The sequence below is a fragment of the Protopterus annectens genome, chromosome 7.part0, assembly GCF_019279795.1.
Source record: "Protopterus annectens isolate FY-2018-M chromosome 7.part0, PAN1.0, whole genome shotgun sequence".
NCBI lineage: Eukaryota > Metazoa > Chordata > Ceratodontiformes > Protopteridae > Protopterus > Protopterus annectens.
This window is the reverse complement of record NC_056739.1, coordinates 381,370,038-381,397,102: the sequence shown is the minus strand read 5'-3', so window position 1 is coordinate 381,397,102 and position 27,065 is coordinate 381,370,038. Positions and strand designations below refer to the sequence as shown.

Genomic DNA, 27,065 nt, shown 5'->3' with positions numbered 1-27,065 from the left:
GGATACAAAAAGCTGGTCAGATTTTCTGAAAACCTTAGTTTTATCCAAGTAGTAACATAGCTGCCTGTGAATGTCCAAGGAGTGCAGGAGTCTTTCTCCTTTGTTCTGTGGATTTGGAAAGAAGGTGGGTAAATGGATGGTTTGATTTAGAGCCACACTGGATACCACCTTAGGCATAAAGGAGGGGTTAGTTCGTAGAGAAACTCTGTCTTGATGAAAAATGAGGAAAGGTTCTACTGCCATTAGTGCCTGAAGCTCTGAGACTCTTCTGGCTGAAGTAATTACCAGCAGCACGGCAGTCTTCCATGATATAAACTTTAAGTCAGATGAAAAAGCTGGTTCAAAAGGAGGTAGCTTAAGTTTTTCCAGAACAAAACTGAGGTCCCAAGTTGGTGTTGGTGCTCTCCTGGGAGGCCTAATGTTTTTGGCCCCTCTGAGAAACTGCCTCAGAAGTGGATGTGAAAGAGGAGCTGGTTGGTTGCTTAGGTGATTTGCCATGCAGCCAAATTTAAGGTTTTGAGCTGGCTGTGTAGAATCTGACTGTTTTGCTGTGTGAGCAGATGAGTAATTTGTGGTAAAATCCATGGTGGGCCCTGGGCCATATTCCTTAATAGTGGGTACCAGTGCTGGCGTGGCCAGTCTGGGGCAATGAGTGTCATTCGGGGTCTCTCCATCCTGAATTTCAGCAGCACCTTTGTGAAAAGGGGCAATGGAGGGAAGGCATATACTGTCAGCTTTTTCCAACTGAATGACAGTGCGTCCACTTTCCACGCTTGATGGTGAAATGTCCTTGTACAAACTTTTGTTAGCTGATAGTTTGGGGGGCTGGCAAACAGGTCTATGCCTGTGTGCCCCCATTTTTGAGTTATCATTGCAAATACTTGTGGATCCAGTTTCCACTCGTGGGGATCCATGATGTTTCTGCTTAGGTCGTCTGCCAATGTGTTCTTTTTTCCTGGCAGGAATTGAGCTTGTAATTGAACTTGGTAAGCCAGTGCTGTGTTCCACAAGGTCACTGCTTGCCTGCATAGAGGGTAGGAGTGTGTACCCCCTTGTTTGTTTATGTACCACATTACTGTGGTGTTGTCTGTCCTTATTGTAAGCTGTCCTGGATGTAAGAGGTCCTTGAAGGCTGTCAGGGCATTCTGTACAGCTAGCATTTCTTTTTGATTGATGTGCAGATTCCTTTGATCTGCAGTCCATATGCCTTGAACGCACCGTCCTGCCATGTGTGCCCCCCAGGCATAGTTCGACGCATCTGTTGTCATAGTTTGCCTGGCTGGGGGTAAGGTGAAAGGCTGACCCTTGTTGAGGTGACATGACTGTGACCACCATAGAAACTCCTGTTGAAGGCAGGGAATGAGAGGTATCATTGTGATAGGAAAAATGTGAATACCTTGCGGTCTGCAGTAGGCCATCACAACAGCTAAACACTGAACAGTAGACAGACCAAAGGAAAATGCAGAGAAATGACAATTTGATCCAGACAATGAAATCTAGATCTATAGTAATGCGATGATTGCCTTCTTTTCAATTTAAGATCACCAGAAACTCAAATTGGGGAATAAGAGATAGGTTGTGAAAGGGTAACATTTTCAGTTAGGCCACTATCATGAACTGGCTGAGAAAGGAAAGATCCAGAAAAAGTCTCAAAGTGTTTTCTCTCTATCACCAAAAACATTCCTAATAAAACCCTTCTCTTACAAGAGGAGCCACTTCTATCACCCCCTGAGACAGCAGATGCTGAATGACAGGAGAGATGAGGACTTTGGTCTAGTAGATGGGGGGATCCCTTGAAAAGGAGGGAGAGACTCCCACTACCATTTGCAACCCTGATAAATTATTTTAGAACCCTTCTATCTGACACTATCTATTGTCAAAAAGAGAAATAAATTATTTTAGAACCCTTCTATCTGACACTATCTATTGTCAAAAAGAGAAATGGAGGTTCAGACTTTCTGGAAGGATAAGGGTTTGCTGGATATAAGCATAGTCCTGATAACAGTCATTCAGACTGTCCTTTGTCCTTATGGGTCCTCCTTGCTTTTTAGAACCCCCTCTGCCACTGCTTTTTAAACATTTTCTTATCAGCAGATTGTTGAGTCTGTTTAAGGGCCTCTGCAGCAGATAGCCTAAAAACTAATTATCTGTCCAACAGAGAATTCAAAATTTTACTTTTGACATTTTCTGTGAGATTCTGGATTGCAGCCAACAAACCTCATAATAGTTCCAGTGGCAGTAGGCCTGGAAGCGACATAATTAGAATCATAAGCAGGTTTCAAAGACGGAGTTGCCACTTGAGACACACAAGTAATCAAATTTCACACAGCAATTCTTTTCCACAGAAGAAGAAATGGATACCATAAAATTCCTCACATTATCAAAGGAGGCAAGCATAAAACATACAATGTTGACAACTAAGGACTGTAAAAAGAACTGAAAAGTAATACACTTTTTCTCTAATCTATGAAAAAACTTTCCCATCCTTCTCATAAGGTGAGGGAATTTGTATTTATATAAGATCTTTAGCAGCAGCAGAGTTCACTGTGATGAGTGTATAATAACTTACAAGACTGAGGAGCTTTGTACAACAACCCATCTGTTTTCATGGGGATAGCAGATTGACTGTGATAAAAACATCCTCTAAAGTTGAAAGAACAGAAGGAATTGGGGTTGGTTCTGTAAATTCCAGTTGTGAAAAATCATAATACTTTTTCCGTGAATGTGCAATATTATTAAGCTGACACCAAAACAAATGATTCATTCTGGAAATAGATTCAGAGAAAGAGAACCTTTCAAGGGACTAGTTAGAGCCATTCTGTCCTCAAAATATGAATCAAAAATCTGAAGACAAAACAGAATCTGTCCCTTCACAATCATTCTGTGGTTCAATAAATTGTACTTCTACAGAAAATTAAATCTGTTTCTCTTTTAGCAGAAACAGCTAACCTGAAAGGGTCAAGAGGCTGATATAAACCCTGGGATAAGCCCGATAAATCACTCCTGCCCAAAATGACTGAGACCAGAGAAGAAATGTGCCAGTTTCTGCTTCTTTTTGTCAAGAAGTTCTGAATAAACAGACCCACTCCTTAGGGAAAGGCTTGGCATTCTGGCTAGGCAGAGTGGCATTCCCTGCCCCTTATCCCAGGACTTACAACAGTGGGTCTCCCCTTTGCTGACAGCCTCCCTTGCACCCTAACAGCTGCAGAAGATGTTGCTAATCCCTGGTTCATGGTGGTCATAGGAACTTCAACAAAGGGTGCCAGGAAAAAAGATGAATAGTGTGAGGAAAGTACAGTTTTGTACCTACCATAAATGTAGATGTTCGAGTGTTCACACTGCTGCAGTCATTACACTTGGGTTATCCTGCCGTCAGGTGTTCCCGCAGTCGGCCAGAGATCCAAAGTCTTGGTCCAGCGTCGGTTGCTGTCGCTTCTTCCCTGACGTCACTGCACCAGGGTTATATAAGATGCATCCTACGTCATTTTCTTTTGTTTTTCTTGCCGCACGGTGCCCGAAGCAGAAGCAGTTGTTGGTACTTAAGCATGTGAAGCTGGCAATTTAAAGCCCTTACTGCTAAATTGCAGAAGTGTAAACTTTCTTCCCCAATCTATCCAAAGCTGTGGAATCTCTGTCAGGGGGTACTGGATTTTTTGCAATGGAAGCCTTAACCCCTTTTGGACCCTGGGAAATAGTTTCTGGATCAGCAGAAGGGTTTTTATAAAGAAACTTGAAAGAGTCAGGGACTCTATAATACCTATCTGGCTTGGCTGGTGCAGGGGGCAAAGAATCAGGAGATAAGCTGGATTCAGAGAACACATCATCCACAATATCTAGCACAGGCGGAATAGCCAGGGGCCCGTGCTGAGGCAATAAAAGGAAATCCCTGAGCCTTTTCTTGGATTCTGAATAATCCTGACTTTCCCAATGGAAATGCTCCCTCATGGTATGTAAAGTTTCCCCAAAAGAATAATCCTCAGGAGGAGAGGCTGAAGGGATAGATTCTTCAGCATCAGAGTCCTCATAAGGGGGTAGAGAGTATCCCTGGTCTGAAGAGGAATCGGAGGAAATGGAAACCAGATCAGAGGAATCGTAGTCTGTATCCTGCCTAGGCCTTTTCTCAGGAGGGGGATGGGAACCCTTGATTAGAGTAATGAGGTCTTCGGCCATTTTAAGCATCTGTTTCTTAGGCATGCAGAACTGTCCAGGAGAATGCTGTACTTGCTTCTTTGTCTTTAATGGTACTTTTGTCTTTGCTTTAATGGTAAGTTGTGAAGGTCTGAAAACACCCTCAGAATCCGATGCCTACTCAGCTGCTCCAGACCCATCTGAGGGATTAGTTTCCGTAGGCCCAATACCTTGAGTTTCCAGAGGCCTAGTTGTCTCCACGTGGGAGTCGGAGGCAGCCTGTGGTTCTGAGGTAGCGGGTGTCAGGGGCTGCGAAAGCGCCTCACTGAGAACCGGCGGCTGGCCTATAAGAGGTTTTGTCGTCGGTTCTGGACCTCGGATGCCTGTCTTTATCCTTGTCTTTGCATTTTTTCGGAATTGCGGTCGTCGGTTGATCCGACGGCATAGTATAATTGAACCTTCCGCCAAAGTAGTGCAAAGCAAAATCAAAACGTATTTTTATAGTGCGTTTGTTAAATCTAGCACAAAACCGACAACTAGTGATGTTGTGATCAGGGCCTAGGCATGGAATACGTAAGAGTGGAAGTCCTTATGAGGTATTTGCTTCCCACAAGAAATACAATTATTAATTTTTTCTGACATCGGTCTGAGGCAAGAAAAAAGTTTCCCCAGTGGGGTACTTAGCTTTATTGAAGACTTCGGATCTGAAATTCGACTTTGAAAATATCAGGAGCTGGCTGACCAGCACTAGCAAACTGCTTCTGCTTCGGGCACCACGTGGCAAGAAAGACTGAAGAAAATGGCGCCGGATGCATCTTGTATACCCCTGGCGCACTGATGTCAGGAAAGAAGCGACAGCAATCGATGCCAGACTAGTACTTCGAAACTATGGCCGACTGCGGGACCGCCTGACGGCAGGATATCCCAAGTGTAATGACTGCAGCAGTGTGACACGATGAACATCCAGTAGTGGCCAGACCAGAGTCACCCAACACCATCAGAGAAGTGCTTAGTAATTTTCTTCTTTCTGTGGTTGGAAGGACTGTGAAATTGGTACGCGGTCCTATGGTTACACCAAAAAAGATGCCAGATTCCTGGTGAAACCTAGCAGTAGTAGTTAATAAAACATGGAAGCTGTAAAAAAGTAACATTTTCCCCAGTAAAAACACAATAAAAAGCAATTTAAATATTTACTCCAGGAACCAGAATTAAAATAACCTCATCACAGAAAAAGTAGTTTAAAATCAGTTTTAACAGCATTTTACCACAAAAATACAAAACTGATGCTCCCAACTAAAAAGGCATGTGACAGTCACTAAATAAAATGTACCTATAATGATGATAACAGATCTGTGTTGTCTTATTCGGTCCATCTCAACCTGAGGTTTACCATATCACACTCAGATCCTAAGTCTGCACCTTCAAAATCTTCAGTCCTTGAGCTTTTCCTGTTCTACACACTATGTTCTGTCCTAACTGCATCTCCAGTGATTGAGTTTGCCTTACCAGTGCCTCTACAATAACATTTTTCAAGTAGTAGGACTTTCCCACAAATACGGAAAAGATGCAAGAAAACAAGGCATCAAATGAGCCCCCTTCAAAGACTGCTTTTAGGACCAGTCAGCAGAGTCAGCCAGGATCAACATCCAGATGTGACAATTTGGAGGGGGCAAGGAGGGAGAGAAGAGGACAACAAAGAATTATTGTTATAAGTACATAACTTTTGTATTTGATGTTTTTTTCCATCCATCTCAACGTGTGGTACAGAGCCCCCAAGCCAGTATGGACTCAAGAGAGAACATTTCACATAATAGTAGAGAGAAAGGGGCAATCTAGACCTAAATTGTCTAATATGTAATGATTCGTGAAGATAGGAATGTTAGACCAGTTAGCATGCATGTCATCTATAAAGGCCAGAGTGAAAAAGGCAAATGAAGTAGTCAATGCTCCAGTAGAATGAGCTCTAGGAATCCTCTTTGAAGATTATGCAAAGATAATACAGTCTCCAAAAGCCATATGGATGGGGTCACTTTTGAAAAGAGATCAAAAGTTGGTTAGATTTTCTGAAACTCTTGGTTCTACCCAAACAGAACCTCATCTGATGCTGAACATCTAGACAGGGAAGTAAGTACTCTCTTTTATTACTCAGTTTTGAAAAGAAAACAGGCAGATGTATGGGCTGATTCAAATTTGACTCAGGCCATCTTAGGGAAGAAGGATTGGTTCGCAGAGTAACAATCCTCATTGAATATCGGATAAGGATGAATGGGAGACAGGGTTTGAAGCTCAGAAACTCTTCTGGCATATGTAATGGCCATCTGGAACAGGGTCTTCCAAGATAGGACTATTAAAGAAAATGTAGCTGCCGAGGTTCTCAAAAGGTCTAGTGAGAACCTGCAAAAGTAGACTGAGATACCATAGTGGGACAGATCACACACAGATGGTCTGAGCAGAATGTTACCTTTTAAGAAAGCCTTAGAAAATTTCAAATTTATAACCGGTGTTAGCCATACTGATATGAAAATTGGAGATGATGGGCAATTATATTTTAATAGTTGGGTAATTGAGGCTGGACTAAAAAAGATCCACTAGGATATCAAGAAGAGCATCCAAGGGGGTAGAGAAAGGATTCATGTCCTTGGAAGAAGCCCAAGCAGAAAAATCTTTTCTATTTATTTGCATGCATCTTTCTAGTGGAAGGTTTTTGGGAAGGAGAGAAAGAAAGAGAGAGAATATGAACAACTATGTCGGAAAGCTTGATATCCCTGGCCATCACTGGAATTGGAGGAACCAAGCAGTTAATTTGAGAGATAGAAGGTTCTGGTAACATACACAGGAGTGGTGAGATATCGGTCCCAGAAAAGGGTCTTGAACCCAGGCAGGGCAGACAAAGGGGAATCAGACTTTCCTTAGCCAAAAGGGGATAATGAAGATCAGTGTCACTCTGCAATGGGCTGCCTTCTGAAGGAAATTTATCCTCAATGGAGTTTGTGGGATAGGCATCAATGAAACCCATGGACCAAGCATGCAGAAGACTGTCCCTTGGCGATTGTTCCTCCAGTGGGACCAGGGGGAAGAATCTGCTGCATTTAGGGTTGGAAGGGGAAGCAAACAGATCGCAGCAGGGAAGGTAACAACGGTTGAATATACGCTCGAACATTTTGAGATTCAGAGACCACCCGTGAGGCAGAAGGCTGTTTCTGCTCAGACTGTCTGCCCAAATTTTGGACCAGAGGATGTGCATTGCTATCAGAAACAATCACCCACTGTCAGGCACTCATGGCCTCCAGACACAGTGGACATGAACACACTTCTCCTTGTATGTCTATTTATGTACCACACCACTGCCGTGTTGTCAGACTGGATGGCAATCACGCCACTGGGTAGGTGGCCCTGAAATGCCTGCAACACTATGAGGACAGCTCTCATCTCCAAGATGTTGATGTAAAGACTGGCCTCTGACTGAGACCAAGTACCTTGGAAAGTCTTCCCTTCGGGGTGCCCCCTACCCCCACAGGAGGGAAGCATCAGTGGTAATTCTGGCCTTGGGATGAGGAAGAACAAAAGGACATCCTGCAGGCACATGATGAGACTCCAGACACCATGAAATGTTTAGTGGCAGATGTTGGTCAGAGGAATGGGAAAGTCCATCAGATGAGTGAGAAAGGACCAATGAACTAAGAGAGTCCATTACAGAACATAGGTTCATAGGTTGGTACTAGGCTATCAGCCCTAGGGCCTATACAAGCCTAGCCATAACAATTCCCTGGCTATTTCTTCCCACATTATTTACTTTCCTGGACCCCTGTCTAGCAGGGCGACTGACGTGATCCCTGGGGTGAATTTCCTTTCTCCCATCCAATCGTCAAGGTTCCTCTTGAAGAGGTCCAAAGAGGCACTCTGCTTGACATGTATGGGCAATCTATTCCAGAGTCTGGGGAGTCTCTGGGTCAGGAACCTATCCCTCCAGCATGTTTTGTTTATTGTGATGACAAGGTTTAGATCCCTGGAGCGTGTAGCTCTGAGGGATTGGGATTTCTTTAAGTGTAGCATGTCCAACAGCTCTGGGTTTGATATGGCCTTGTATGTTAAGCAGAGATCGCCTCCGAGTAGACGATATGCGACAGAGTATAGCTGGAGTTTTTTAAGGCGGTCAGCGTAGGGCATCTGCTTTAGGCCTGTGATTCTTTTAGTGAGGTATTTCTGAGGCCTTTCCAGTTGTTGCAGATGTCTTGAGAGGTACATACCAAATGGGGCATTGTATTCTACAATGGGTGTAATGTGGGATGAGTACAGTGGGACAATGACCTCCTTTTTTCTGGATGAAAAGCCCTTCATGATGAGGTGTGCCACATAGAAGGATTTCCTGACTGTTGTGGCGATGTGGTTATCGAAGGTGAGACCACTGTCCACCTGTGTCCCTAAGTCTCTTATCACACTTTCTGTGTTTAGTGTACTGCCACCTATATGGTAATTCATGGATACATGTTTTTCCCAAAAGGGATAACAATACATTTCTTGGCATTGAGCTTGAGCCCATGGCTCTGGCACCAAGCATCTGTTTCTGTAAGGCCCTTTTGTAGAGTATCCACATCATTTGGCCATTCAATAATGGCTCCCAGTTTGCAGTCATCTGCAAACTTTGTTAGCCAGAGTCCCTTAGTGTTGACCTGTACTTCAGAGAAGTAGATGCCAAACAAGAGCGGCCCCAGGACTGAACCCTGAGGTACTCCACTTGTCTGGAGCTGGATTTGGAGTCGGCTACTTTTACAGTGTGGGTTCTACCAGTAAGCCATTTAGCAACCCATTGGGTGACATAGGGATTAATGCCCAACTTAGTAAGTTTATCTATGATTCCAGAGTGGGGGATGGTGTCAAAGGCCTTGGCAAGGTCTAGATAGGCTGTGTGGACCACCTTACCCTTGTCCATGGCTCTGGAGACAGATTCAAAGAAATCAATCAGGTTCAGGAGACAAGATCGGCCCTTCACAAACCCAAACTGGGTGGGGTCCAGTGTTTGAAGGTTGCCAATGTCTTTGTTTATAAGTTCCATAATAATACGCTCTATGGCCTTGCAGATAAGGCTGGTCAGACTGATGGGACGGTAGTTTCCGGGATCCAAGGGTGGATCCCCCCTTGTGGATTGGGATAACTGTAGCTCTGCGCCACTAAGTGGGCACGAAACCTGAGGAATTCTGCTAATGACACTAAGCAAACCGAGACAGCAGTCTGACCAAGATGACATATAATTAATAAAGCAAGAGCCTCTGAGACTAGGACTTGTGATGTTTGAATCCAGAAGGAAGTTAACCCGGAAGGAGGTAATTTTGCAATCTGGTTAACTACATCCAAATGACAACTGAAGAACTCCAGTGCCTACACTGTTCCCATATTGGACTTGCCATAGTTTACTATAATGTCCAAATACAGACACAGCTGGTGCAAGCAGACCCTGGCTTTAATTGCACCTTAACGGAAACTATTAGGGGCCAGACATTCACGTACAGAAAGACCTGGAAAGACCTGGAAACCCCAAAGGGTGAGCTAGGCTGACAACACTGCCATACATTTAAGTGAACACCTGAGAAGCTGTGCTGAGACCAAGCAGCAGTCGGAACTGGCAATGAATGGTCCCAAGATGAAAGCACACAATCTTCCTGGAAAGTCTTGCTATCTTTCTGTGATAGCAAGCATCCTTGACATCTACCAAGGACAACCACTCATCCTTCTTCAGAAGAGGCAGAATGAACTGCATGGTAACTATCCAGAAACTGGTCTGTTTGACGTACTGATTCAACTTGTTAAGATCCAAAATGGGTCTAAGGTCACTGTTTTTCTTGGGTACTAAAAAGAATCTCGAGTATACTCCAGATCCTCTTTTGTCTGGTATAACCTCTTGGATGACTTGGTTGAAAAGCAGCTTCTTTATCTCTGAAGCTGCTTCCTTTACTGACAGGGTGGCAAGTCAGGAAGGGGCTTCACTGTTTTTTGTTGAATGAATAAAGAGGGAATTGTAAAACCTTTGGCTATAATTATCAACACCCAAGCATCCAAAGTGATGGCCTCCCAAGCTTTGGGGCAGAAAACCAAGAACTTCCCACATTACGTCCAGACAGCAGCATCCGGGCAACCATTCAGGTGCGGTACAAATGCATGCCAGAGGAGAGACCACAGCAGTCCTTGTCTACACACTGCCTCTGCACCTTAGACAGCATCCATTAAAACTGGTCCCTCCTGTCTTGGTGGAACTGTCACCAGGAGTGTCACAGAAAGACTGGTGCAATTTACAAAAGTAAAGCTGCTTCCCCCCTCCGGTTGTTAGAGAAAGACCTCTGAGGGGTGGAGAAGTGGAATCCTAATGGCAGATAGCACCTCTCAATCCAGTTTGCTCCTGGTCAAGGTATCCTTGACCTTTGGACCAAAAATCGAGTTATCCATCAAATGGGGAGTGACGCCCGTGCACTGGCCCAGCAATCAAGGAGCCTCAATCCTCACCACTAACATCGGTGAGGGGCGTCCATATAGGGAAAGGATAATAAATATCCACACACAGTAAAGCACAGTTTCCCTTAAGAGCACACAGAGATCACAGTCAGTCTGGGGCTGGTTTCTCCCTTTCTCTCCAGGTCCCCAATAACACTCCCCACTGGCACAGCTATAGGGTCAAGATCTTAGCCTAGTGGGCAAGCTAAAACCTCCAGCACCCTCTCTGTCCAACCAGTGCTTTGTGTCCCTGCCCAAGTAGCTGACACACACACACTTTGAGATAAGAGTTTATACAACTACACAGACACTCCTGGGGAAGGCTGGCTCAGGTTCTCCAGCTGTGCCCTTTTACCCAGACTATACGGTAGAAATCACTGCCACCACCCAGCTAATATTTATCAGCTTTTCAAAGGCCCTTATGAAAGAGTGTCCAATTACACTGTGCAATATTATTATCCAAATGGTAAGTGCGACTGAACAGTCAAGACTTATTTGAAGTGACTTGGTACAGTATTACCACTCCTGGGATACCAAGTTGACAAGACCATCTGGAGGGGAGGACCACCCAAGATGTGGATTTACCTGCACCAAAAGCCTCCAGGAATACAGACTACATGGTATTTCATAAATTCAAGTAAATTGCCAAAAAGAGGTATTTTTCATGGAGGCACTTACAAGACCCTTTCCATTCATCGAAATTGGTATCATCTGTGAGGGACTTATCCGCGGAGCACAAACATATCCTCCTGCATTTGCTCTTTGTATGTACCTCCAGGGGAAGAACCAGGAGGGAATACAGAAGAAGCAGGGGGCCTACATACCTGGGGCTGTCTCAAGGCCTGAAGGCACGGGCTGTCCCAGAGCAAACTGATGGACCAATGGAACAAGTGGCGGAAAGGATAAGAATGGATCCAACCTAGCTAACAAGGACAGCAGTCTCAGGGTGAGAAAAAGAATACTCTCTATGATGTCAAAAGGCAAGAGAGAGGCTGGACAGCTGGACCTAGTTCCCCTTGGATCACAGGACCAGAGTGAGAGATCTGTGTTCAGTGTCAACCTTGTCAGATCCAATGTTGAGACAGCAGCAGAACTGTCCAAGACCAAAGCACTCAGGGGTAGGGATGACAAACTCAAGAGTCAAACCCAATCCCATGGTTTCGGTTCCAACACCTCGCCTCAAAGATGTGCTTAGCTTCGACAAGGCCAGAGTCAAGAACATCAAGGATGGAAACGGTACTAGAAGTAGCCACGCTGCTTACACTGACAATGGGGAAGGGAACTGAATGGTCAGACCTGCGGGCTCTGGCACTGAGGGGTGGGCCGAGAGAAGAACAGAAAAGACCAGAGCCGAAGGTACCACAGGCATGGACCTCAGAACAGAGGAGGGGTGAATGACCCTAAGTCTATCTGAGCCTGAAGACAGAAATGAGTCAGCTGCTCCACATCTGAATTCTTAAGGCTCTAAACAGACTTGGCAGGCTCCAAAGAAGCCATGGAAGCAGGCTTCAAAACCGGTGGATCCAAACTTTGAATCAGAGTAAGTTAGAGAAAATTTTGGAGACAGTTCAGCAGTGATAATGGGGTTGAAGGGGAAATGGATTCTGACAAAGATGGAAGGAGGAGACTTCAGAAGTAAATGACTGGGAATGATGGGGGCAGAGGAACTCAAAGACATTGCCCAGAACTGTAATCTCAGTAGATCTGCATCAAGGGGAAACCAAAGGCACAGGCATTGCCAGAGCCAGGGTAGACAAAGACCAAGGGATCTTTGGATCTGGATGGCCATATGTCAAAGAATATTTGCATTTATCCCTAGACTTAGTACTACTTGAAGATTTACACTAGTCTTCTTCTTTGTCAGGCTCCTTATCAGACTTTTTAGCAGAGGTAGAAGAGACAGAAGCTGCCAAAGGTGGATGCAGGCCCTTCATAAGTAATTATTAGACTAATGATGCCGGGGGGGGGGGGGTTAAGCCTAACCATGCTTTCCAAAGCTAAGACTCAAACCCTGTACCTTGTGCATGTAATATATACACCTTAACCATTAAGCCAAACCTATGATAAGCACACACACACACACGCGCGTACACTCTACTCCAACTGACCACTGTAAGAACAGAAGCCCTACCTAAGTAACTCACTAGAGAACTCAGTATTTAATATTTAATATAAGTGCCACAGTACCAACTTAACTCTCCTATCAGCTACAGCTGTAGAATCAAAAGCAGATCGAGCCCAGCATTGTACATCCAGGTGTGCAGGATAGGAAAAGTGGGATACTTCCAAGCCTTTTCTCTGAAGGGCACAGGAAATAAGTTTTTTTCTAAACTCCTTTATCCTGCTGAGGTAAAACTTCAATATCCCCTGGACATCACTGAAATGAGAGAGGTTTTCATCCTTCTTTCTGTAGAAGAGAAAGAATACTGGGAGGTTAACAGATTTGCTGATAACAGTCTCTTGCTCATTTGGGCACAAAGGATGAACACCATCTGGAGTATCACCATCTCCTTTTAAAATATTAAAGAGGAGGCTCAATACATCTTCTGGCTGAGGTGGTCATCAAGAAAAGGATTAGAGGTCTGCCTTTGCCACTGGCATGTACAGCAGCATGGAAAGTGTCTCTAAGATGAAAGATGCCCAAGACATCAAAGTATCTCTGACTGAGGGTTTTATACAAAAAGTACCCTTTAAGGAAGGCTTTGATGACCCAAAGGACTACTAGGAATACAGAAGTGGGAGTCCATATGGAAATTAGAAATATCTGGCGAGAGTACCCTTAAGAGCTGCCTTTGCTTAACAGTTCCATGAAGCAAAACATTCACACTGGGCTGACTTCAAACTATTCTGGGTAACCAAATCTGTGAAACACTTCCATCTGTCTGCATAGGTCTTTCTTGAGAAGAAATGCATCCAGCAACCCATAATGCCCTCTAAAGGTATTAAAAATAACCTAACATCACTGCAGTAAGTGAGTGTGTGTGTGTATTTCTTATATATATATATATATATATATATATATATACATACATACACACACACACACACACACAACCCCAAACACACGCAGTATTCACTGCATACTACATAAACCTAGACAACTGAATAGGCAGCATCAAATGTTCCCCGGCCTATCCTTGTGTTGCTCCCCTTGAGGCTGGGAGGAGGACTTTGGAATATGGATTTCTGGCTAGGCTTGCTATGGTCTGCAGCCTGCCTATTACCTATGTTATAATATTTTACAGTAAAAGCAGACACATATGATAATATTTTAACGAAATACAGTAGCTGATAATTGTTACAAAAATAAATACAACACAAACAAGTAATACAAAATAGGTACAAAGCACATACATTAAAAGTTTTAACTAAGGCAGCTATTTAGAAAGGCTGAAAATCAAATCAACAAGTGTGGCTTTTTTCAGAAAGGGTCAGTATGCTGCATCTGTATCCTGGTACATAAGAAACTAATGTACATTTCAAAGGTCTGAGTCACTCCAAGCATAACAACTGAAAAGGAAGATTTATTAGCACAGGACCTGTTCTATAGCATGAATTCTGTAAACTGTTCTATAGGAATGTTACATTACAGCAGATTACGTGGTTTGGCACCTGCTAGTTACTTCAGTACAGTGACTCTTTCTGTCTTCATTCATTTAAAAATTTGTTCCAGTAATGCAGTTAACTCAGCATAGATGGGTTTATGTCCTTGGGTTCAATGCTCCTTTACTGTCTAAATGTGGTTTCTAGATAACCAAATTAAGGATTTCCACAGTAAATAAAAAAGCAAATACAACAAGTCTGATTTAAATGAATTTCAGCAACAAAAACTTAGCAGGAAGCCACACATTTCTCCCAAACTAAATGTATCATGAATGTTGCTAATTATGCCAGGGAGCTGTACAGGCAGACAATGAGAATGGATACTTACTTCCTTCCCACGTACAGTGCAATAGATTTAAAGCTCCTTCTACCCGCTTCCAGTGCTGGAGGTGAAAGAAAGCATAAGCTATGGCTTCACTGTCTCCTCGTTTCAAAATGTGCTCTGGCGGTAAAATTAAACTTTTCATTTCTAGCAAATACTGGAAATAGAAAAAAGATAAAGCTGAAATGCTGTAGTTTACTGCAAAGCTCTTCACGCATATACAACATTGCTTACTTGCAAGTGTAACAAATAATGTGTCATTAATTTTGCTAAAAACTAAGCATTACAATACAGAGGAATTTTTATGCAACAGTAGCAGCACATCTGTTTTCTTCCCAAACTACTCTCCCATGCACCGTTTTTAATGCATCACTTAAAGCTCCCCCCAACTGATAATCAGCCCTTTCCTAGCCCATTTCTTCCCCATTACTGGGAAGAGGGTCAACTAAGAGAGCCATTGGGATGGATCGGCTTTTTCTGTTTGCCACCTATCCCCTGTACACACTGGGAAAATCTCTGGGGATGAATGTGTATTGGAGATGACTGTGGAGTTAGTCACCTCATTTCCACAAGGGATGCTCCCCTTCAAGCAACTCTGTTCTTCCCCCAGGAAGCATAATTACAGATTTCCCCAGTCTCCAACAGACAAATGGCACTGAATCAGTGTCCCACCAAGTGTCCGTAACTCTCCCCAAACAAAAGGAGAAGGGGGAAGGGGAGTTGCCCATGCCCCTTCACTAGTTCACCTCCTTGCTGGACTCCTCAAGTGCTGGGGCTGCTAAATGAACCCCAGTCACCTGAACTGAAGTCAGAACACCATCCATCTGTAACACACATACAGACTTTTAATGTCTTCCTAAAATGTTCCAGTTTCTGAAACACTCTGGAGCAGTGGCTATAAATTTTAAATGTTAAACTGCTGATTCTTCTGAAATATTTGTCTTGAAAATAACCTCAGAAATAATCATCCCATACTGCTCAGTGAACAGCAGCACATCTGGATATAAAATTAAAGCTAGATGGACACAACAAATATGACAAGGCAGGGATAAGGAAAGTACAGTTTTGTACCTACCATAAATGTAGATGTCCGATAGATATGCAACTGCAGTCCTTACATATGGGTTGCCCTGCCTCAGGCAGCCCTTCAATCGGCCGGATTCCAAAGTCTGGGTCCGGCGTCGGCTGATGTCACCTCCTCCCCGACGTCAGAGCGGCTGGGGTATAAAAGCATCAGCCGACGCCATCTTCCTCAGTGTTTCTTGCCCCAGATGCCAGGTGCCCTCCAAGGAAGGCTAAATTTAGAAACTGGATAAAAAATTCCAGACATGCACAACAGTAATAAACAGATACACCATAACAGATATCCCAGGCTAATTTGTATAAGGGGGAGTGGACCCAAAAGGAGAAGATACAGAGGGGTAGGAGGGAGGGAAAACCTGACTGCAGTTGCATATCTATCGGACATCTACATTTATGGTAGGTACAAAACTGTACTATGTCCTTCAAGAATGCAACTGCAGTCCTTACATATGGGTTGATTACCATAGTCATGCTGGGGGTGGTAGGCTCTAAGATAAAGATGGTGTAGCTAAAATGCTCTGCAGGACTGCCGAAGCAAAGCCTGCTCGGGATCTGGAATATAAAGGCAGGTTGCAGTGTTTGGAAAATGTATGCACGGAGCTCCATGTAGCAGCTTCTAGAATGTCCTTTGTAGCCACCCCTCTTAGAAAGGCTGTGGAGGTGGCTAAAGCCCTGGTGGAGTGTGGCCTGATATTGGCTGGCACACCTTTCCCATGGAAAGAATAACAGAATCTGATGCAGTGTCCAATCCATTTTGAAATTGTTTGTTTGGAAATAGCCTTTCCTTGCACTCCAGCAGCGTAAGCTACAAATAGCTGGTCAGACTTTCTGTTGGCCTTTGTTAGGTCCAAGTAGTAGCGCAGTTGTCTGTGTATGTCCAAAGTGTGCAGCAGCTTTTCTCCTTTATTTTGAGGACTGGGGAAGAAGGTAGGCAGGTGAATTGTTTGATTTAGAGACACCCTGGATATCACTTTTGGCATGAATGAAGGATTGGTTCTTAGAGAAACTCTGTCTTGATGAAAAATGAGAAATGGAGGTACTGCCATGAGGGCCTGTATCTCCGAAACTCTTCTTGCTGAGGTAATTGCCAACAGGAAAACTGTTTTCCAGGAGAGGAATTGCAATTCTGAAGATGCTGCTGGCTCAAAAGGAGGAAGAGTTAATTTTTCCAACACGAAGTTGAGGTCCCATGCAGGCACTGGTGGTTTTCTGGGAGGTTTGATATTCTTTATCCCTCTTAGAAACTGTCTTAGCAAAGGATGTGAAAACACAGGTGGATCACTATTGTAGTTTGCTGAAATTGCTGAAGCGTGTATCTTTATGGAAGAATAAGAAAGTCCATTATGTAGCATTTCTGCCAAGTATTCTAGTATCTGTGGGATGCTCATCACTGATGCATCCTGGCCCTTGCTGGCATTCCAGATGTTGAATCTCTTCCATTTAGCTGAATAAGTTTTTCTGGTGGAAGGTCTGCGTGCTTCCAGTAAGATCTGTTGAACTTCCTTGGAAAGAGAGATATGTGGAGAAGTCATGGAACCTTCCAAGCTGCCAGCTGCAGAGTTTGCAGGTTGGGATGAACCGTCCTGTAATTGTGCTGAGTCAAAAGCAGTGGCCATTGAGGCAGGGGCCACGGCTTGGTGCACGTTATGCTCCTTAGTAATGGATACCAGTGCTGTCTTGGCCAGTCTGGAGCTATCAAAATGCCTTTTGGTTGTTCTGCTTTGATCTTCAGTAACACCTTGGTCATTAATGGTAGAGGTGGGAATGCATAGATTGTTAGAGAGTTCCAGCTGAAGGAGAGAGCATCCGTTCTCCAGGCTTGAGGATGGTGTGTCCTCGAGCAGAATTTCTTCAGGTGATGATTGAGGTGTGAGGCAAAGAGATCTATGTCCGGCCTCCCCCATGCTTGAGTTATTTGTGAGAAAATGTCTGGATGGTCCAAAAAATTTCTGCTTAGACTGTCCGCCAGAACATTGTCCTTGCCTGGAACAAACTGGGATTGCAACTGTATGTTCAGTTTCAGGGACCTTTCCCAAAGAGTCATTGTTAGTCTGCAGAGGGGGTAAGAATGAGTACCTCCCTGTTTGTTTATGTACCACATAACAGTGGTGTTGTCTGTCTTTATTAGCAGATGACCTTGTTGAAGAAATTTTCCGAAGGCCTCGATTGCATGAATGACTGCTAACATCTCTTTTTGATTGATGTGTAGATGCACTTCCCGGGGAGCCCATTGCCCTTGAATGCATCCGCCCTCCATGTGTGCCCCCCATCCATGGTCTGAGGCGTCTGTTGTAATGGTTTGGCTTGTTGGAGGTTTGCTGAAAGACATGCCTTTGTTTAACTGGCTTGCTTGTGCCCACCACAAAAATTCCTTTTGTAGACATGGAATGAGTGGGATAATTGCTTCTAAGTCATGGCTGTGTTGAGACCATAAACTTTTTAGGTACCATTGTAGTTTTCTCATGTGTAATCTTGCCAGTGGAATTAGTAGAATGCAAGATGCTATGTAACCCAGGGCTTGCAGGATTTTCCTTGCAGTCATCTGGGTGAGTTTTGCTAGGCTTTTGAAGTAAACTGGTAATTGTTCTTGCTTCTCTTCTGTGAGGAAAGCCATTTATAAGTTTGTGTCCAGTTTTGCTCCTAGAAAAATTATTTGTTGGGATGGCAGTAGTCTTGATTTTTGAATGTTGACTGTGTATCCCAAAGCCTGTAGTAAGTGAATGACATAATTCAAGTTTTTTGTCAAGGCTTGCTTGCTGTCCACTTGTATAAGGCAGTCGTCCAGGTAAGGGTATATTTGTATTCCCTGGAGTTTGCAGTGTGCCACTACTGATGCCAGGCATTTTGTGAATACTCTGGGCGCAGTAGATAAGCCAAAAGGCAATGCTGAGAATTGATAATGCTCTGGCCCTGCAAGAAATCTGAGGTATCTTCTGCAACTGTGTCTGATTGGGACATGCAGGTATGCCTCCTTGAGGTCCAGTGTTACCAGCCAAGACCCCTTGCCCAGCATGGGAAGAAGTTGCTGTAGAGTCAGCATTTTGAATTTTGGCACAATGAGAAAAGTGTTTAGAGCGGACAAGTCCAGTATAGGTCTCCACTGCTTTTCTTTTCTTGGAACAAGGAACAGTCTTGAGTAGAATCCCAGGCCTTGTTCCTGAGGAGGGACTTTTTCTATTGCTTTGATATGTAGCAGCTTTGAAATTTGTATGAGTGCCTCTGCCCTTTGATTTTGTGGCGGGTTTGGCATGCCTTGTCTTGTTGGTAAACTATGGAAGTGGAACTGTAACCTTGGTCTATTATGTCCAGAATCCATTTGTCCTTCGTTAAAACGTGCCAGTTTTTTGAAAATAAGGATAATTTTCTGCCTAAAGGTGCTTCTCTTTGAGCCTTGGTCGGCGGTGTGAAAGTCAAGTCATTGTGTTTGTCCCTGTGGAGCAGTAGAAGTCCCTGCGCCACTTCTCTGATTAGTCGGTTGCCATTGGCGTCCCCTGTAGGAGCCTTGGTATTGCCCTCTCCCTCAGGCACGCCTGTTTTTTCCCCTTTGGAACTTGTCAGTGTCTGGAAAGGACCAATTCTTCGAAGGCCAATTCCTGCTGAACCTTGGTGGCTGAACCTGGAGGAAATCTTTGACTGTTTGCACTGATTTAGCCTTTTCCTCAATTGATTTCAACACATCCTGAGCATTAGCACCAAATAGCTTGTGTTTTTCCAGAGGTGCATCTAGAAGCTTTACTTTAACATGATCTGGCAAAGCCTGTTCTTTCAACCAAGCATGTCTACGTATGACGGCCCCTGTCATTGCTGCTCTACATGAAGCTTCCAATGCATCATAACCACACTGTAGAAAATTATTGCTAACCTGCTGTGTATTATGAACCAAATCCTGCAAGGCCTTTCTATCTAAAGGCTCAGGAGAGGCTAACTTTTTCTGCAAGTCATCCATCAAGAAATCCTGATACTGGAACATATGAAAAAGGCAATTAAGGGCCCTCATGGCAAGGGTGGTTGAGGTATAAACCTTTTTGCCCCACCTTTCCAGGGACCTGGATTCCCTGTCTGCGGGCAAAGGATTTTTGGCCGTGGAAGTGGCCACTCCTTTGGGGCCCTGGGAAATAGTTTCTAGGTCAACAGAATGGGCCTTAAAAAGATGTTTATGAGTCTCAGGAACCCTGTAGTATCTGTCTGGCTTGACAGGAGCAGGAGGGAGAGAATCAGGAAAAGCACTCTAATCTGAGTACACATCATCCAGAACATCTAACACTGGTGGAATAGCTAAAGGCCTGTGCTGGGGAAGCTTAAGGAAGGTACGGAGCCGTTTCCTGGAGTCGGAGAATTCCTGGCCCTGCCACTAAAAATGCTCTCTCATGGAGTGGAGAATTTCCCCAAAAGAAATATCCTCAAGAGGAGAGGCAGAAGGAATAGATTCCTCAGCATCAGAATCCTCGTAGGCCTGGAAAGACTCTTCCTGGGGGTGTGAATGGTCTGAGTCACCAGAGGCTTCATCTGAGGAAAGGGTATCTGTCTGCTCAACCCTAGGCCTTTTGTCTGAAGGCGGCTGAGAACCTCTGTCAGGATGAGCCTGGGAGCCTCTGATTAATGAAATAAAATCTGCAGCTAAAGTCATGATCTGTTTATCAGAAGTGGGACCCTGCGAAAAAGATTTAGGAGGGTGAGACTTAGCCTGGCTGGCAGCCTTAGCAAGTGTGTAGGCCTTGATGGACATAGACACCGGAGGCCTAGCTGCCCCACATGCTGGAGTAACTTTGTCCACCGGTATGGTCTCAGGCAAATCTTGGGCTTCGGTTTCTGGAGGAAAATCCACAACCATCACCGGGGTAGGCTCCGGGGCCAAGGAGAACGGTAAAGCGGTGTCGTCGGTCTGGAGCGGTGGAACTACCGCCTCAGAAGAGACCAATGCACTCACGGTAGGTTTTGGCGTGGTGTCGGAGGAAGTCGCGGGCCGAGGGTGTCGGTCCCGGTCCTTCCGTTTTTTGGAAATATGTGTTGTCGGTTGCTCCAACGGCATGATATAGGAGTACTTTTCGCCAAAAAAGTCTTCGGCATATTCTGCCCGGCGTCTGAGTGTGCGCTTTTTGAAGCAAGCACAGGCCGAGACGTCGTGGTCTGGGCCAAGGCAGGGTAGGCAGTAAGAATGGAAGTTTAAAAGTAACTTGAGCCCCACAAAGTCCAATTCACCATCCAACGGGTTAGCAACGTAATTTCTAAGAATGGAAGTCCTTATGAGGTATTTGTTTACCACAAGACAAACAGTTATTAACTTTTACAGTTTTATCTGACATCGGCTGAGGCAAGAAAAGGTTCCCCAACGAGGTACTTAACTTTTTGATGACTTCGGTTACTGAAAACACAGGAGCTGACCGACCGGCACTTGCGAACTGCTTCTGCTTCGGGCACCGCGCGGCAAGAAAGACTGGGGAAGATGGGGTCGGCTGATGCTTTTATACCCAAGCCGCTCTGACGTCGGGGAGGAGGCGACATCAGCCGACACCGGACCCAGACTTTGGAATCCGGCCTGAGGCAGGACAACCCATGTGTAAGGACTGCAGTTGCATTCTTGAAGGACATCATTGTGAGTCATCTTTGTCTTCACTCTATCCATCACATCCCAAGTCAGGAGATCTTTGCAGGCCAACAAGAAGTTAACAGCATACAGCTCTTGTACAACATCAAAAGTCGCATGTATTTTGGTCAAGGTGCAGTGTATGTATGCATGTATAAGCAAAGATACTGCACTGCAAAGACAAAGTTCAAATAGTATTCTGCCTTAGAAGAATACATATTCTTAACGTTTCACTATTATGCCTGAAGAGGTGGATTGAATGGCATCTGTCAGGGAATTCTGCTTGAAAGTACAAAGAAAATAAAAATGGACTGCTCAGAGTAAGACCTTAGTAGGCAATATTAGGCAAACAGCTAAAAACTGACAGACGAAAGACTGCCCATGACATTAGATGATAGAGCTGAATTTCTCTATACAATAACTACCTAATGAAATACTACTTGAAATGTGCTGAGCAACAGTACACAGTAAATAATCTGAAATAACAAAAAAAAAATTCAACCAAATATCAACCACGATTGAAAAACATACACAAAGCAACATTAAGTACTTAATTTACTAACGGTGAAACTGTCATTCACAGGTTCATAGGCAAGTACTAGGCTAACTGCCCTTGAGGCTATTTTAAGTCTAACCAGTTTTCCTTTTTGTGTTCAAAATAATCTGTGGCAATGTGGTTTGTAGAGTGGGCCTACCCAACCCATGGTCGATAATTATATATTACACTAATGAGAGTAACTGGGATCATACCATAGATAATTTGAGGGGACCCATGCGTGGGATAAAGCATTTAGCAGCTGCATCTGTAAGTAGTACAGACTGCAGTTTAGGAGTTACACCTCTCAAATGACCTGATTTTTGCCTCATATTTTTGGTTTGTTCCTCATAAAATTTGAAGTATTTTTTGGCAAATCACCGAGGAATGAATTTACATAAGCAATAATGTCCTCCAGGGTGTGAGTTAATGTGTAATCAATGCCCGCCCAAGGGTGTTATGAGGCCCAATGCTGCAGGCAGAGGGCCTCTACACCCCTGGAAGGGCATTAACTACACACTAATACACACTCTGGAGGGCATTATTGCACTTCGAGAATGGGCTCTCTATAAAATTGTTGTTTTACTTTTTTTTTTTTTTTTTTTTTTTTTTTAAAGTAATATAGATTTTTTATATATATATATATATATATATATATATATATATATTTTTTTTTTTTTTTCTGATGTAAAATAGTTCCTCCACCTAATGTTTCAAACTTTCTGTAGTGTGTGTTAATGGTGTTGGAAGAAGCATTTTGCATAAAAAATGTACAAGAAAAAATATATTACTTAAACAAGTAAAACAACAACTTTACAGAGAACCTATTCTCACCCACTTTCTCTCATACAGTCTCTTCTGCTTTCTCACACACACGCACACCACAGTCTCCTCTAGTTTCATACTGGCATTCACTCACAGAAGCATAACTTGCAACCTCTTAGCACAAAATCTGGACAAAGCCAAAAATAATGGTGGGATAAAGTCACAAAAATAGGGACAAATTTTAAATATTGCTATTATAAACTTAGAAAGTTGCTAAAATAAAAGTTTGTGTATTACGATGCATCTTCTGAAAGCTATAAAGCATGAAACTCAAATGCCTGTCATTATTTAGTGAATTCACTCTTCACTGATTTGCCACAAAACTTCAGAAAATCACAAATTTTATGAAGAAAAGACAAAAAATATGAGGTAAAAATGTGGACAGTCTGCCAAAATTTAGATAGTTGAGAGCTATGCACACAAGACCACTCTTCATCTCTCTTTCTCTCTCGATCTCTCTCTCTCACACACAGTCTCCTCTGCTTTCATACAAGCATTCACCCACACAAAGTCACTCTCACTCTCTCTTGATCTCTCACATGCAGTCTCCTCTGCTTTCATACAAGCATTCACCCACACAAGTTCACTCTCTCAATCACACAGTCTCCTCTGATTTCATACACGCATTCACTCTCACATCCAGACAGAAACAAACACACTCATACACACACACTTCTTTTTCTAATTTTTTTACACTCGTTAAACAGCAAAAGCACCGTTTAGTGAGTGTAAAGTAATGACGGACGTTCAGTTTTCTCAGTCCGAGCTCCACGGCAACTTGATATGCTGCCATGAAGCAGCGGACTTGGTTTTCAGCGGGCATTACTTTTACATTAACACCCTGCTAGAGACCAGTCAGGGTGATGATGTAGTTTTCCCATTCTCTAACAAATAATGACACACATTTGAGTTACTGACTTTATATTATTTAGAAAATGCATGCTAACACAAAACCTGTTATTCTAGCAACTTTCTAAGTTTATAAGATAATTATTTAAAATCTGTCCAATTATTTTAGACTTTGTCCGGATTTCTTGTGCTAAGGGGTTGAGTGGTATGCCTGGGGTAAATTTTCTGTTTCCCATCCACAGATCTAAGTTCTGCCTGGATATGGACAGGGATAAACTTTGTTTTAAGTGAATAAGGAGTCTGTTCCACTGCAGTGTTATCCTCTGGGAGATATACTTATCCCTCCAAATTGTTCTGTTGATGTTGCAGATGAGATTTAGATCCCTAGACCAACTATTTCTGATGCCATTTGACTTCCTGATGTGCAGTAAATCTCTAAGTACTGAGTCAGAGGATGCCTTGCATGCCAGAAACAGGTCAGCGGGTGACACAGGGGTATGTACCTAGCTTATTTAGCTTTTGTATTATGCCTGAGTGGGAAACTGTGTCAAAAGCTTTAGTCAGGTCAAGGTATGCGGTGTATACCATTTTGTCCTTACCCATTGCTTTGGTGACCCTTTCAAACAAAATATACCACCCATAAGCATTATTTTCAACTGTGTAGTTGGAGGAAAGCCTCCAAAACTGCCCCACCTGCCTGGAACAACTTCGCTAGATGTATCAGAAATTTCAAGATATAAATCAGTTTCAGGGAGAAAATGCTGGAACACCTGAATTAACTCTACAAATACAACTGTTTTCAAGACAACTGTGTTACTTGCAATGTAAGCCTTTACCACTATATAATACAAAAGTGATAGCACAGTTTTATTTACATATTTTATATATATATATATATATATATATATATATATACACACACACACACACTATGTTTGTACTTACATTGCTTATTTGGTCACGATAATCTTTTATTACTGTGCTATAACTTTTGTTGCCATAACTAATTTCACCTCTGTCAGAACTTAATATGGCATTGCATATATTTGAAGTACTCTACATAACCAGCGTGTAAACCTTCTTTACTACATGCCATTTGTTGGTGCCATCTTAGTTCAGGTCATAGCTGAAAAGGGTTCCAAGACCCTCTACCTAGCCATTTAACAACAAACACAAATAAAACACAGCAGGAATCAGTACAGTAAATAAATTAATACAAAAACACATGAAACAGGCAGGATTAATGAAAAAGCATGCATAACTTCTTCAGAACAAACAGAATGCTTCTGCTCAACAGCCTGTTAAGAGACCTAGGAAAGTCATGTGACAAAACAAGAAAAAATAACGTATGCTTCAGAATATGCGGTAAAACCTTAGCAATAGCTCACATTAAAACAAAACACAAAAAAGCATGTCACGTTCTGTATTAAAATTTGAAATAAACCAGTACTACTTAGCTAAATAAACACACGCAAACACACAGATACTTAAACAAAAACTACATGATAAAATGTCCTTATCACAGGTACATCTAAAACCAGACATCAATGCTTTTATGTGATGCAGAATCTTAAAGGTACAGCTAAGTACACAAGTTTACAGTCATAACTCATTCCCTCCAGTACAACTCTTTTCAGTGTGTACCTTAAACTCCGAGTGTGGCTTGAGCCTTTAAAAAATGAAGTTATCACCTTGCAGTTCTAAGAAATACTCATTGACAGAGGTCTAATATCAATACAATTGTGTTTGCCATAATGTATGATTCAAGATAAAATATTCTGACACCTTGTATGTAGCATGGTTTTGAAATTATTAATGCAAGTATAAAAAAGTAATATCTGACGCTTACAGGAGCAGTAGGAGGTAACTGCAGAAACACCTAGAGGAGCACTCGGCTGTAGCAACAGTAATTAGCCAGTAGAACTTAAAACAGAAAATGGCTACATATATATAACATGTACAAAGAAAATCACTGTACTACTTTAAACAGAGTATGTCATCTTAAAGGTAGAGATGACCAGAAAAGATAAAACAGAAAGGAACAGGAAAAACATATGGTGTTTAACAAATCTCTTAAAGATACTGTAGTAGCACCCAGTATAAAAGTATATACCATGCTATAAAGACAATCAACAGGGCTAACAAACAATTCATTGATATCTTCAAATGGAAGACAAAAATGTGAACAGATGTGCGTATTATTAAACAAACATCTGAAGAAATAAAATACCAAAAAAATAAGTCAAATCTTAAGTAAAATTCACACATCTCTGTAACGTCTGCCACTTTTCCAAAAATGGAAGACAGTGCAACAGGCTCATCGCTTACACAAGAATCGTAAGCAGGTTAGGTTACTCTTTTAATGATTTGTTAACTGCATAGGGAAGTTGGTCTAGCAATCAGTTTCAGCCAGAAAGTATGCAATGAAATATCAACTTATTTAACGGTTTACCTGAAGAAACTGCTACCTAAGAGCAAGTGAACATACTTGGCAGGCAAGGGTACATGTTATGCAAAGCATCACTTCAGCAAATACAGCAAAAAAGCACACTGACCAGCATTCCAAAAGGGCCAAAACGTTTTTTTCCCTGTGCTACCCCCACCTGAAAGACCTTGCCTGATGACTCCTCTACCTTCATCCATTTGTTTTGGTAGAACAGGAGCTGTATGTTCCTAGGGCTAAACAACAGGCCTATTTACTACTCACTGGGAACCCCCATCAGCCCTCTGTTTCCCAGCAAGAGAAGGTTGCCAAGAATTACACCAGCCTGATGACCTCTGGGGGGTGGGCGGATGGCCCTTCTTCACCCTAACTGAGCACCTCCCTTCTGCCTTAGATGTTCCTTTGAACTTGCAACTACTACTTCCAGAGTGGACATGTGTTTACTGGTTTACCACTGGCTATTTACTGCAAATGCACTATGGTAGCATGAGCTCAGCTGTCTCAGAATTCCACTGAGTGAACAGCTACTGTTCTTGCTAGGAATCACTTACAAGACAAACCACAGCCATCTACCTCCCCCAAGAATATGCAAGCCAGAGGTAGCCGCCCACTCCCATCCTCCATGGACAACAATCTCTAGTAGAACTCAAGTTGCCTGTGACATAGGGCTTTATCCCTCTACACCACAGATCTGGCTAAAGGGACAAAAGTTCTTGATTACTTTTAAATCATTATTAAGTAATAGAAACTGTCTAATGAGAATGTAGGAACCATGCAGTGAAACATTAATGGATTCTTTTTTACACGGGAAAGCAATATTCTTAGAAATGTAACTGAATTATGAGATTCCTGGCGATTCTAAATAGACTAACATACTGGGAACTGATTGAAAAAACACTGTGGGCAGAACATAAAATATTAAACAGCTTGTCCCTGTAGTAAATCAAGACATTCGTCAGTGTGAAAAGCATTTCCAGTTCTACTGAAAAGATCATACAACCCTAGGAAACATTAGGTAAAACATGGTGGAGAAAACTGCAAAGCAAGAATTCCTTTTTACCAGAGGACAAGGCAATAAACATTTGTGAATAGGAATGGGATAAAACCTTCCTGAAAATGCACAAGCAGTGCCGAGAATTGCCTGAAGAACAATGAAAGCAGAGTGTAAAACATCAAGCATAAAATTTTCCAGAAGGAAAAGTATAAAAAT

General features: G+C 42.9%; 1 protein-coding gene across 1 annotated transcript in view; it reads right to left on the bottom strand.

Annotated features, from left to right (window-relative positions):
- LOC122805960 (suppressor of tumorigenicity 7 protein homolog) overlaps positions 1-27,065 on the bottom strand; it is an 861,860-nt gene that overhangs the window by 380,676 nt on the left and 454,119 nt on the right. The window contains exon 5 of the mRNA XM_044076200.1: positions 14,543-14,693. Within this exon, the coding sequence (XP_043932135.1) occupies positions 14,543-14,693 (151 nt within the window). The remainder of the gene's footprint in view (positions 1-14,542; positions 14,694-27,065) is intronic.